General features: G+C 41.8%; 1 protein-coding gene across 1 annotated transcript; it reads right to left on the reverse strand.

Moving 5' to 3' along the window:
• Window positions 1-230: 230 nt before the first annotated feature.
• Window positions 231-9,169, reverse strand: LOC131800793 (uncharacterized). Its single transcript, XM_059118492.1, has 2 exons — window positions 8,906-9,169; window positions 231-1,740 (listed from the first exon to the last, which is right to left on the reverse strand). Exon 2 carries the CDS (start codon window positions 1,734-1,736, stop codon window positions 837-839), a length of 900 nt encoding a protein of 299 aa, XP_058974475.1. The 5' UTR covers window positions 1,737-1,740; window positions 8,906-9,169; the 3' UTR covers window positions 231-836.
• Between the last annotated feature and the right edge of the window lie 5,096 nt (window positions 9,170-14,265).

A 14,265-nucleotide genomic window follows, 5' to 3' on the forward strand; every position in this document is an offset into this window, starting at 1 on the left:
ACACTCCGATGTCATGAACCAAATAATTTCTTCTTTATTTAGTCCAAAAACCGCATATTGGTCGAAGCCATTTCGTGTATTGGATTAAAGCTACTGAACACGCCTAAATGGATTTTCTGGAAAAGCTGGGATGGTTAGTTGTTGCCGAAACGAGGAAATAATATTCTTTAATGCAGGAATAATTTCTCCTCGGAGTTGTGTGGAAAAAACCAAAGAAAGAAAAATAAACAAGGTGTTTTAGAAAAGAAGTTTGCCAAACAATGGAATTTTATTGAACAAAATTCGGTGGAGAATTTGGAAACGAATCTTACCAATGACAGTTGTGTTTGCTGGTTAGAATAAAAGTAAGTTTATTCACAAAAAAGAAAAAAGGAACAACCAGTGTAAAAGGAAAACATTTGCATTTAGTACATTAGCATTTAGTACCAAGAGAGAGATGCAAATTTAGACAAATGAAAGAAAAATTGAAACTAGAGAATAGGGTGACCAGCGTGGTTAACCTTGGCGTTAACATTACCGGCCCCCTTGCAGTAACTGCAACTAAAGAAATTAGACCAAAAACTAGCACTCTCTCTTGTTTACAAAAAAAAAAATTGATATATTGAAAGATTAGATATATATAATGGTGAACGGGCTGGTACCAGGATGCAGTCTTCCTTCAGAGTGAACAGCTCAGCCACATAGATTCGCTAGGTCTGTAACCACTGGATACTAAATATGCTGAAAAGGAAAGTTTGTGCTTTTTGGGAATGAGGAAAAACAATAGTGCATGTGAAAAACTTCATTTATTGGTGGAATTCATTTCGAAGAAAATATTAATAAATACAATGAATCGTTCAGTTCGAACAGCAGCCATAAATTGCCCACCCGAAAATGGTACTCTGAGCAGTGGGCAAGGCGCTGCGTGAATACACCCCTTCTGACATTACGCTCGGATAAAGATCCACTCCGATGGCAATATCGATGCCGGCAGATTTGTGGAAGTCCGGATCGGCGAACAGCAAATGCGGGAAGTGCTTGTGGTAGTCTTCCGGAAGTGATTCGAGTGGAGTCTTCATCGCGATCCGATTATCCACACGAAAAGTGCCCTCAATCTTCACGGACGAATCATGCCTAGAGTAGAGTGTAAGCGCGCAAATGGTCTCCTCCCTCAAAGTAAGCCGCGCTATCTTGTGCTTGTCGGCGAAACCCCGGGCTATGCGGCTCACCAACGAACCCGAATCCAGCAAGCATCGAGCCATCACTTTTGCGTCGATCCGAACCAGAACTGTGGGCAATAATATTATATTGTTCTTGTGGATCAATGATGTTAGGGATCCTTGGGACGAAACGGCGGGCCTAGTAGGTTCAACAGCGCGATAATTAGATCTCGTTGATGTAGATGGCTGTGGTGACACCGAGCGAGATTTGGACCGAGACGACGAATTTCCTGGCAGAAGCTGGTCACGGAGCTTGGGGTTCACATGCAGCAATGTGTGGTGGAATTTGTGGCAATGATGGCAGCCGCGATCGCTAAAGCATGTACCATGTGAGTGTCCGTGAGCCAGGCAGTTCACACAGTATTTATGCCGCCGTACGGCATTCAGCCAATTCGCCATGGTCATATCTAAAAACTTCCTGCACAATCGTAATGGATGCGGACGCTGGCACAGACGGCAGAGGAAACGTCCCTTTCTGTGAGGAGCTTGGTTGGCACGGGAATGACTGATGCGACTGGAGCTGTTCGATTTAGGCATGGTTCTTGACGTAACATAAATATAGATAGAAGGAAAGGAAGAGAAAGGTAAATGGAAGAAATTTCGAACTTAGTTATCAGAAGGAAGAACTACGAGCTTGGTTATCGGGCGAGTTATGATGCCTTTCTGAGTTACGACGTCTGCGACTCGAACATGCCGATCGGAACCAAGATAAGTCTTAATGACTCTACCCAACCGCCACGAAGTCGGCGGAAGATTTTCGTCATGAATAGCGACCAGTGTGTTCTCCTCAATATCCTTTTCTGAAGTTTGCCACTTCGTACGCTTTTGGAGTTCTCGAAGATATTCAGTTTTCCAGCGAGAACAGAAACTTTGATGGACAGCTTTAAGACGTTGCCATCTATTCAGCAGGGAGAGAGGACTGTCATCAATATGTGGATCGACAGGAACGAGAATCGGAGAACCAATCAGGAAATGGCCAGGAGTCAGAGCTGCGAAATCGGAAGGCTCGCTTGAAATCGGAGAAAGAGGACGCGAATTTAAACACGCCTCAATCCTCGAGAGTAGCGTGGAGAACTCCTCGAAAGTAAACTTGGATGAGCCGGCGAACTTACGGAAGTGGGTTTTGAAGCTTTTGACTCCGGCCTCCCAGAGGCCACCCATATGAGGTGCCCCAGGTGGAATAAAATGCCAGTTTAGATTATGAAGAGCATATTGAGAGATCACAGCCGAACGCGAAACTTGAATGAATTCTCTAGCAAGAACTTTGGACGCACCATTGTCAGAGTATAAGTGGGAAGGACATCCTCTCCTAGAAACGAACCGATGGAAGGCTGCTAGGAACGTGGGCGTCGACCGGTCGGATGTAAGCTCCAAATGGATCGCCTTTGTGGCAAAACACACGAACACGCACACGTAACCTTTCGTGAAACGACAACCACGCCCGCAATAACTTTTCACATCAAACGGTCCCGCAAAATCAAGACCGGTACGGAAAAATGGACGAGAAAGGACAGTTCGCTCAGGAGGGAGGGCAGCCATGATCTGCTTCTGACAATGCTTTTTGTAAAGAACACACGTTTTGCACTCCTTTATGACTGCCTTGATCATGTTCTTTACCTTGGGTATCCAGTATTGTGATCTTATCACTCGAAGAACAAGTTGATTGCCACCATGAATGGTAATCTGATGAACAAATTGAACATAGAGCCTGGAGAACTTGCAACTGTACGGGAGTATGATCGGACGTCTTTCATCGAAAGAAATTCCAGGTGACGAATCTAACCGGCCACAAGAACGAATTAGACCATCAGCATCTAGATATGGATTTAAGCTTAGAAGCGAACTAGAGGACGAAACAGTCTTTCCCATGTACAATGTCCGGTACTCCTCTGGATAACAGGACTTTTGACACCATTTAACAAGAATATTACGACCTCCGATCATATCCGAACTGCATAGAGGTTCCGAAGCGCGCGAAAAAGAAGAACGGTACCTTGGATGGGTACGGTGAATAAATCGATACACATAGGAAAATATCCTAAGTGCTCGCTGATAAGATGAAATGCTTCCCAATATATCCTCCGTTGAATTGAAATAGGAAAAATGAACACGAACAGACTTTCGCTCCACGTCTGTTTCTGTTGAATGAATGAACTCTGGCCATTGATCTGGAGTTTCACGAAGCCACCACGGTCCGTACCACCAAAGATCATTATTGACAATGTCTTGTGGCAACACACCGCGGCTCGCTAAATCTGCTGGATTGGCTTCCGAAGGAACATGGTGAAATCTGGACGGATCAACTACTTGAATAATATTCGAAACTCTGTTGGCAACGAATGTTTGCCAATGACCAGGAGGTTTGGAAAGCCAGGAAAGAACGATAGTGGAGTCTGTCCAGCAGAACAAGGAATATTTCGAAATATTAAGGGTAGGGAGTAATGTATCGATCATGTCTGCTAGAAGAACAGCCCCACAAAGTTCCAACCTTGGAATGGACAGTGTTTTCACTGGAGCAACTCTTGTTTTGGAATACACCAGGTGAGTGAATACGGACGTACCTCTAGCTATTCGCACATATAAAACGGCCGCGTATGCTTTTTCGGATGCATCGCAAAAGCCATGGAACTGAATGTCAGCCGTAGGAGTAAAATCGAGCCACCTCGGAATTCTAACTCTATCAAGAGCAGAGTAGTTTGACTGGAATATTTTCCATTCGGACAATGTGGAGGGATTTATAACATCATCCCAACCAGTGCCATCGGACCATATCTTCTGTATGATAACTTTCGCCACAACAATGCATGGTGAAAGCCATCCAGCAGGATCGAATAATTTGGAGATCTGAGACAGGATCTCTCTTTTTGTATAGGAACATGAAGATGGAAACGGTGTTGTTGAAAAGAAAAATTCATCAGAACTCGCATCCCACCGAATCCCCAAGGTTTTGGCTGTGCTGTGATCATCGAAGTCTAAAAAGGCTTCATGAAATAAATAATCATTAGGAAGATCTGCAAGAATGTCTCTCGAATTGGTCGTCCACTTCCGAAGGCAAAAGCCAGCGGAGTCTAGTGCAGATTTTAGTTGGCTTTGGCTTGAATAGCAGTCGAGATAGAATGGGCTCCGAAAAGCACATCATCGATGTACATGTAATTACGAATAATCTCGCTTGCACTCGGATATAAATCTTGAACATCGTCAGCAAGTTGGAGCAGAGTGCGAATAGCCAAGTACGGAGCACAATTGACACCGAAAGTGACAGTTTGCAACTCGAAATCATGAATGTTCTCACCTGGGTGGTTGCGGAATATTATACGTTGGAACGGAGTATGATCTGGATGAACAAGAATCTGGCGGTACATTTTCTCGATGTCCGCATTGAATACATATCGGAAGAGACACCATTTGAGAAGTAAAATGGTCAAGTCAGATTGCAAAACCGGACCAGCGTGCAACACATCGTTCAGACTGTGACCATTGGACGTATCGGAGGAAGCATTAAAGACAACCCGAACCTTGGTGGTTGAGCTCTCCGGCTTAATAACCGCGTGATGCGGTAAATAATAATGGCGTGAATCACTATTTAAACATGGAGCAGGAACTGGGACCATGTGTTTCAAATGAACGTACTCATTGAGTACCTGATCATACTCCTTTTTAAAATCTGAATTTCGTAGAAGACGGCTCTCATTGCGAAGGAATTGTGTTACAGCTCGTGAACGGGATTGACCAAGGTCCATTTTCTCTGGGAAACCGTGTTTGAAAGGAAGACACACGACATACCGACCATCTTTATTCCTTTTTGTAGTGGAAACATAGAGCTCCTCGCAATATTTATCGGAGTCTGAAGGATATTTTTTCTTAGGAAGATTCTTCCCAAAACCGACATATCTCTCTGTCTAAGGAAATTTCACAGAAATTGGAAATTAACATGTCTGATGAAGAAGACACTGGAACAGGGCCAGTTAAAATCCATTCAAAAATGGTTTCTTGATGTTCGAACTTTTGAAGAAGTGCGGGTCAGCCAGATGAATTGAAGGAAGTCGAGAGAACAAAGATGATGGTAATGTGTGGGAAGGAAGATTTCCAGACAAATGTGGAACCACGAATGCTTGCACGGAAAGCTCAACGGAATCATCAAATCGAGAGGACAGCACAACGGAACATACTTTTCGAACGGAGGCAGCGGTCGAATTATTGAGACCAGAAATCTGAACGTTTGTACGCTGATATGGAAGTTTGACTTTATTGAAGAAACGTTCAGATATGAATGTTCCTTGAGAACCCGAATCTAGGAGTACACGAGCGTGATACGTTACTCCTAAGTGAATCACATTCACCAACGCAGTCCCCAACAAAACACCCCGAAAGCTGGAAGTAAAACACGTCTGAATTACTCCACCCCCAGAAGTAGTGGACTGTACAGAATTTGGAGAAAATGGAGTGGAGTTTGGACTTAAAGTGGTAGAGCTCGTAGGTGGATTGGATGGATGACTACTTGACGAACGCTCATGAAGCATAGTGTTGTGCCGCCTCTGACACTCAAAACAATTATTTTTGCTCGTACAATTTTTTACGTGGTGAGTTTTTGAGAAACAATTCAGGCACAGGCCTTGTTTCTTGATCTCAGCCACTCGTTGTTTGACATCCATATCAATGAATCTAGGACATTTTCGAATAATATGAGCGGAATTTGTGCACAAAGGACATTTTGGAGCCGTAACATTGGTCTGGAATGAGCTGAACTTCGAATTCTTTGAATGTGCATTGGATTTAGTTTTTCGATCATCAGACTTCGGAAAATTGCGCATCTCGGAGGCGGATTCAAGTGTACGATATCGATTCGTAAGGAAAGAATGAAGGTCAGCCCACTTTGGAATAGCAGTCTTGTCAGCCAAACCTTGTTCCCAAAGCGTCAGAGTTGAGTCAGGAAGACGATCCGAACAAAGGAAAACAAATATTGGATCCCAACTTCTAACGTCGATATCGTACAGAGATAACACAGCAATACATGAATTTATGTCGCGCTGCAATGACTTAATTGCACTCGCTGACTCGGACTTAATATCAGGAAGATTGAATATAACTTTTAATTGGCCATTAACAAGAATTCGCTTATTTTCGAAACGATCGCACAAACCTTTCCAAGCAAGTTGAAAACCTTGATTTGTCAAAGGTGCACGTTGGACAATATCTCTAACTTCGCCTTTAGTCTTCTGGGTCAAATGAAACAATCGCTCGACTGGACTGAGCCTAGAATTTCTTATGTACACGGCTGTGAACATATCTCGGAAAGTCGGCCATGACATATAATCCCCGTTGAAAATTTCGGTATCGCATGGGGGCAGGTTGAACGAATAATTTGAACCATGATCATGATGGATTGTAGAATTAGGACTCTGGATCGAAGGGTCCGGAGGTGCAACAGAAGGCTCTTTAGGAACTGTTTGCCTTTGGAGATCCTCAGACAACTGCGTGAGGCGAGCCAAGCACTCGCAATAAGTGACATAGGCACTATTGTATTTGGCCTGGAACGTCTCGAGCTCCGAAGCGGCATCTGCATCTTCTTCGTGTTCATCATCCTCCTCGTTCTGTTCTTCGCTAGCTCGATCGGACATAAATTGGTCATACGCTGATTTGATGCCTGCCCATAAGGATTTAACTTCCGAAATATGTATCTTTATGAATTGGGCAGACGTCAAGGGAACATTACCACCAACAACCTCGGCATTGAAGGTGACCAGACGATCAGCTTGACGAATGAAGGCTTCCAAGGACATTATCGCTCAGTAAAAATTAATGAAAATTGATTTAGAACAAGAAACTAGCAAAGAATAAGCGAAGAACAGCGAGAACGGGAGGAAATAGGGTAACTTCCCAAGCAAATTTGTTCACGAATATCTAAAAAAATGGTTGAAAAATACGTTTTTTTTTGTATTTTCTCCTTTGTACAGCGCCACCTAGCGGTAAATGAATGGACAATGGATAAAACAACGGAAAGAACTAAAAGCAGTAGGTGAATTTCCACGAAAAACCGGAATAAATTGGAATAATATTGAAAATATTATGATTTTTGAGGTATTTTCGTATATATAAAACGCCCCCTGGCGGCGAACGAATACACTATATATTTGCACAGTCAGAAATAAATCCGCAGTGAGCAAATGTCAAAAAAATCAAATCAAATCACCCAGCAGATAATAATAAATAATTGAAAGAATTAAAGTTTTTTAGGTGATTTAGAATTTGCAGAGCGCCCTCTAGTGGTGGAAAAACGTACTACCAATAAGCACCAGCGAAGAAAAGAATCAGAAGATGAAAATGTCCAAGAAAAACCAGAAATATTTGGATAAGTCTCGAAAAAATCAAGTTTTTCTCCGAATTTCCTTATATGGACAGCGCCCCCTAGCGGCCGTAATGTGAACTAAAAATGGGCAAGAAGAAGGTACAGCACCAACTACCTTTATATATATTCGAATAATATATTTATATATGAATGTCGCAAACAAGTTACAGTGCGACCATATGAAAGGAACGACGGTAGGGTGCACGCACACTCAAAACAATTATTTTTGCTCGTACAATTTTTTACGTGGTGAGTTTTTGAGAAACAATTCAGGCACAGGCCTTGTTTCTTGATCTCAGCCACTCGTTGTTTGACATCCATATCAATGAATCTAGGACATTTTCGAATAATATGAGCGGAATTTGTGCACAAAGGACATTTTGGAGCCGTAACATTGGTCTGGAATGAGCTGAACTTCGAATTCTTTGAATGTGCATTGGATTTAGTTTTTCGATCATCAGACTTCGGAAAATTGCGCATCTCGGAGGCGGATTCAAGTGTACGATATCGATATATGTATATATTTATATATGAATGTCGCAAACAAGTTACAGTGCGACCATATGAAAGGAACGACGGTAGGGTGCACGCACACTTAAAGAGAATAGCTTTACTACTATTGAGTGAAAACACACGTAAGAGAACTCCGGTGGTTGGCTGAACGTACGAACAAACCAACAGCGGCCACCAAACAACAGGAAAAATAATGTAGGTATGAATGTGTGTTGAGTGAGAACAAGCAGTGCGGTAATGAACGCTGGTCGTTGGATGACCGAACAGACGAACAGCTCAACAAGAAAAAATAGAAGAAATATACGTATGACGGTGTGTTAAGTTGAACGAGTAGTTATTGTTCTAAAGAGACGAATGTAGGCAGATCTCTAACAACAACAACTACTGTGTTAAGGAGATGTAATGATCGTAAAGAAGAAAATAACACACCAACAAACAGGTATAAAAAGAATTAGTACCAATTCTCGCGGTAGAAAATAAAGAAAGGAAAAGAATAATTTGGAGCACACTGTCGCGAATAGCAAAAATTATAAATTGAAGTTTTTTGTTTTTTTTTTTTTAGCACTTTGAAATAAATATGAATAGGAATATAATATAATTTCAGATAAATAATGAAAATAATAATTTGAAAATATGTTAATTGAATATTCCACCAAATTTTTAAATGAATAAAATTACGGAAATGTGGTGTTATTGAATAATAAAATTACAGAAATTTACAATGCACTTATGAAACACTGTGCGTTTGAAAAAATGAAAAACAAATTGCCGTCGGCAAAACGCACTTTAACACCACACAGAAGAATGCACTATTGTTATATTATAGAAATGGAAAGCACAAACTTACCTTTTTTGATGAAATTGATGAAGCGAAGAAATTTAATTTGTGGAATTTGCAACAGCTATCCAATTATCCGGCTCGAAGGACCAAAATGAACACGCCTAAATGGATTTTCTGGAAAAGCTGGGATGGTTAGTTGTTGCCGAAACGAGGAAATAATATTCTTTAATGCAGGAATAATTTCTCCTCGGAGTTGTATGGAAAAAACCAAAGAAAGAAAAATAAACAAGGTGTTTTAGAAAAGAAGTTTGCCAAACAATGGAATTTTATTGAACAAAATTCGGTGGAGAATTTGGAAACGAATCTTACCAATGACAGTTGTGTTTGCTGGTTAGAATAAAAGTAAGTTTATTCACAAAAAAGAAAAAAGGAACAACCAGTGTAAAAGGAAAACATTTGCATTTAGTACATTAGCATTTAGTACCAAGAGAGAGATGCAAATTTAGACAAATGAAAGAAAAATTGAAACAAGAGAATAGGGTGACCAGCGTGGTTAACCTTGGCGTTAACAGCTACGAATAGGATTTTATTTGTAATGGTGGTTAGGACTGATAGGGGAGCTTTATCGCCTAAACTAGTCATACTTCAATATTCTTTATTAATGATCGTCAAGCATTCGCTTCCATTTGTAGAATGAACGCTGCTGTTAAAGTTGTCCAAGGATAATGTGTTATCTTTATGCAGTTGATCCTTCAGTCTGTACTTGTTACATAGCGGCAAGCTACGTTAAACTTTTTCCAGCCGGCATGCGATAAGACCCTTCACTCATCTCCTACTATTTATTTAGGATAAAAACTTATTGATCCAAGATTTTAACAAATTATTGTTCTATTGAAATTCGGAATAGAATTTAAAAGGATTAGAATATGCTTTGTAGTATTTATAATAATTTTTGATGATATTTATACCACCATACATTGTGATGACGAAAGTCGCACTCTCGTTTTCGCAACAACAATATTTTTCCCATAATTTATGAATTAATTAAATAAATTAATTTTCATCATAATTTAAATTATAATAAATGAATTCCCAAACTGACTCAACCATCCTCATACTCGTTTACCAAACAATTCTAACAATTGGCTGGCCGTTAATTATAACATATATTACATAATTGTAACATAAAAAACGACAGCAAAGAAGAAAAAGCGACAAGTAAACAAAATATGCACATACAACTAACAAGCATTAGGACGACGGTAACTGCATATCAGCAAACGACACTAACAATGCTGTAACAATTCCACTAACATAGACAGAAGATGGCAATGGGTAATAACAACAAAAGGTATGTTATTTTCCTATAAAAGGGAAAGTTACATTAGAAAGGGGATCAGTAAGTCATCCATCCCGGAGCAGATAACAAGTGCGCGAATTCGAACAAACGTAACAACGAAGCAAGTCATAGCCAGGTGAGTCAGACTAGTGATCCCCATATTCTTCCTAACGAGTGGTGTTTATATCCCTTCGGTGTCCTTCGCGAGATTTTTTGACTGGAGCTAGTTGTCTCCGATTCGCTTATTAGCCCTCTGTGGAGTTTGTATCCCTTGGCCCGGATCGTAAAATCTCTTGGAACACTTCGGCTTTCATTTATTAACCCTGTTGACGGGACAACTGTGCTACAGTCGGTCACCACGGAGTCAGTTTCCCTGATCGACTGGTTACCTGCACTTCTGGCTCGGGTAAATGCTCCTACTTGTGCAAGGGTTCCTATGCAGCCTCAACAAGTTGTTTCTGAATACGGTCTGCTACCAATGTGTCGATCCTTGCTTTACAATCAAACGCACAATAAATATTTTTGACTTCACTTTTGCACAATTCTTGGGGCACAATTTTATTCTAACAACATTCTTGCTCAAAGGCAAAAAAAAAACACAATGTTAAAACTCGAAAAAAACTAATAGAAGATAATTCTTCTTCTCACCGAACCCTTGTTCTTACTCTGAGAGCAAGATAGCAGAAAAATATTGATCAAAACAGAACCAGTGATATGGCATTGCCAGTATAGAAAAAAGGGAGAGACGACGTACATGGGAATTGCCTTCGAGGGCGAACATTAGTGCTGCGCTTGTAGCGCTTTTCCCATGAACATCTCCCTCCCCCCCCCCCCCCCCCCCCTTGGGACAAGGTCCCTACTAAAGTATACTATGAAATTAATATGACATTATATAAAACGTTAGAAAATTAGAAAAAACTAAACAAATTAAAAAATACTAAAAATAAGGAACCAGCTCCACGGTCTTCAGTCTTCATGGTATCGTAACAAATACTGATAACTTTCATTGGATAAGTAGGAATTTTTGGGAAATAGTTACTTCTTCCGGCAACGTCGCCGAAAAAGGTCCAGCCAGATGGTGTTTTGAGCGTACGACATGCCTGGTTCAATGATTCCGTTAAATGCTGATTTTCCCAAGATCACATTATACTTTCCCGGTGTTTCAATATGGGGATCCGCTATCGCCTTCTTTGGGTAAGCTTTTATTACACATTGCATATCGACGGCGTGACGTGGCGATAACAACTCGGACACAAGCTGGACGTTAAGTTTGGCGGTGTACGTCCGAACATTGTTGTTTGTCGATGTCAGCACAACAGTGGCAGGACTCGGGTACATCATAAAATTGCTGGGAGAGCCCAGTTCAAGTGTGCTTTCATCGTAAAGAGGGTCGATAAAGACACGAACTTTCCTTGGTGTTTCATCCAGTCCCGGGAGATCCATCATGACTTCGGCGGTCATACGCAACCAAACCTCCCGGTTAACATCAAGACGGTGCAACCAGGTATGAAGGGCCAAATTGCATACCCGACAGCCTTCGTTCCAAGGGCAAGTAATAACGCGATGACTCAGGCCAAGACAATTTACGCAGCCTTGACACTTGCGCACAATAGCGTTGTTTTCTGAAGGCCTCGCCTGAAGAAAACTGCGACAGTGTCTTAAAGAATGCCGAGTGTAACAAAGTGGACACCTAAGGGCATCATTGTAACTCATCTGTAAGAAAGTGTAAGGCATGGTTAGGCGACAATAAGATGGGTAGACGTATTTTCACAGAGTAAGACATCATTAAGTGTGACAACGTAAGCTGGTCTATAGAGCAAAGTTTATTCGGGACGAGGAAGTACAGGACGCGTTATCACGCGTCAGGCTTTTCAAGTCCACCACTCGAACCCTATTGTCCTGTCCAAAGTGTAATTTTACCACGCGACCCAGGCACCACTCGTTTGGAACAAGTGAGTCAGAATGTAACACCACATTATTACAACTTGTAGATCGTTTTGAGCCACTTTACACTTAGTGCGTTTATGTAGCTCCTTGAGATACTCCATTATCCAGCGCCTACAAAATTCTTGAGAAATCAACTTTATACGTCTCCAACGGTTCAACAAAGACGTTTTATTTTCGACTTCTCGGGATCAACAAGAGACAACAAATGACCGTCGATGAGGAAGTGCCCGGCAGTAAGGGCGCTAGGGTCATCTATGCCATCGGTTAAGGAAGTAAGTTGTCTAGAGTTAAGGCACGCTTCTATGCGGGCGAGTATAGTGGAGTGTTCCTCGAATGTATGTCGTATCTGCCCTGAGATTTTCTTCAGGTTCACTTTGCAACTTTTAACCCCTGCCTCCCACATGCCACCCATATGTGGAGCTGCGGCAGGATTAAAGTGCCATTCTAACTTCTGAAACCCGCATCGAGTAACAGAATCGTCTCTGGTTTATGATCTTCATGAGGTTGGATCGTATTTCGCGATCAGCACCCACGAAATTCTTACCATTGTCCTAGTGTATATGACGGGGACAGCCACGCCGGGCAACGAATCGAGCAAGAGCGGCGATAAACGCCGGGGTTGAAAGGTCGCTGACCGGTTCCAAATGGATCGCCTTGGTGGCGAAGCAAACAAAGAGACAAATATAACCATTCGAAATGCGGCAGCCTCTACCACTAAAGTTCTTAATTTTCACCGGGCCAGGGAAATCTACCCCAGATGTCGAAAATGGTCGGGATATTGTAGTCCGTTCTGGAGGAAGGGCAGCCATTAGCTGTGTTTGTCGTTTCTTTGAACACACTTCGTACAATTTCGGTAACGAGTTTTCACTAAGTTCCGGCCTCTTATGATCCAGCATTCGAGGCGTGTAGTAGCCAGGGTTAGCTGTAGGCCACCATGGTTGGTAAGACGATGGACAAAGTCAACGTACAGTGCAGCGAATCTGCTCTTATGGGCCAGAATAATTGAATACCTTTCATCGTACGATATTGAAAGGGCAGAACTCAACCTTCCGTTGGCTCGAATAAGACTGTTTTTGTCGAGAAAAGGGTTTTTTGACAAAAGAGGACTACCAGACTCAATCTTGTGATTTTTAAGGAGGGAAAATGGATTCTCTGTGACACAGACATTAAACGGCGTCGGGCAAAACTAATTTCATCCGCTGATAACTTTACGGTTGTCTTCTTGGCATTCCCGTGCGGTTGGCTAAAAAGCGAAATATGTACCCTACAACATGAGTTGCTGTAGATAGACAAGAAAATCGTTCTAATATATCTTCCTCTACGGCAGATCGAGCAAAATGAACTTTCATATGTTTAGCCTCCAATATTGTTTCAGATATCACCACACCAGACGGCCATCTAATTTCGGGCGATTTGAGCCAGGTTGGTCCATGCCACCACAGACCACTCTCCTTTATTTCTAAAGGAGTCCGCCGCCGGGTTGCCAGATCTGCCGGATTTCCATCCGTAGGAACATGATGTCAGTCACTTCCTATTTTCTCCTGGATAATAGAAACTCCATTTGCGACAAACGTTGTCCGAGAGTATGACGGTTTCTTGAGCCAAGCTAGTACAATAGTCGAATCTGACCAAGCAAACAAAGATGTCTTTTGAATATCCAATTGAGGCAAAACTGAATCTACTAACTCCGCAAGCAGCAAGGCGTCACAGAGCTCTAACCGTGGTAGCGACATCTTCTTCAAAGGGGCAACTTTAGACTTCGCAACGAGCAAATTCGAATAAATATTATGTCCCACTTCAACTCTCAAATACAACGCTGCTGCATAAGCCGACTCCGACGAATCACTGAAGCCGTGTAATTGAACTTTGCAGTCAACAAAGTAATTTACCTACCTGTGTAGGCTAATTTCTTCAATTCCCACGGAAGTTGAGACAAAGTTCTTCCAGCTTAATAAGGTATGCGGCTTTAGGGGGTCAACCTATTCAACATCATCGAGCCATAATTGCTGCATGAGAATCTTCGCAGTCATTATAATTGGGGAAAGCCAATCCAAAGGATCAAAAATTTTTGCGATAATGGACAACACTTGCCTCTTAGAATACGATTTTCTTTCTGGAATTTTGTCCATAACAAAGTAGA

This window comes from Musca domestica, unplaced genomic scaffold (genome assembly GCF_030504385.1).
Source record: "Musca domestica strain aabys unplaced genomic scaffold, Musca_domestica.polishedcontigs.V.1.1 13, whole genome shotgun sequence".
Classification (NCBI taxonomy): Eukaryota; Metazoa; Arthropoda; class Insecta; order Diptera; family Muscidae; genus Musca; species Musca domestica.

Bases quoted from the DNA above. Each gene is read 5' to 3' on its own strand.
- LOC131800793 (XM_059118492.1), bottom strand. From the start codon at position 1,736: ATGCCTAAATCGAACAGCTCCAGTCGCATCAGTCATTCCCGTGCCAAC.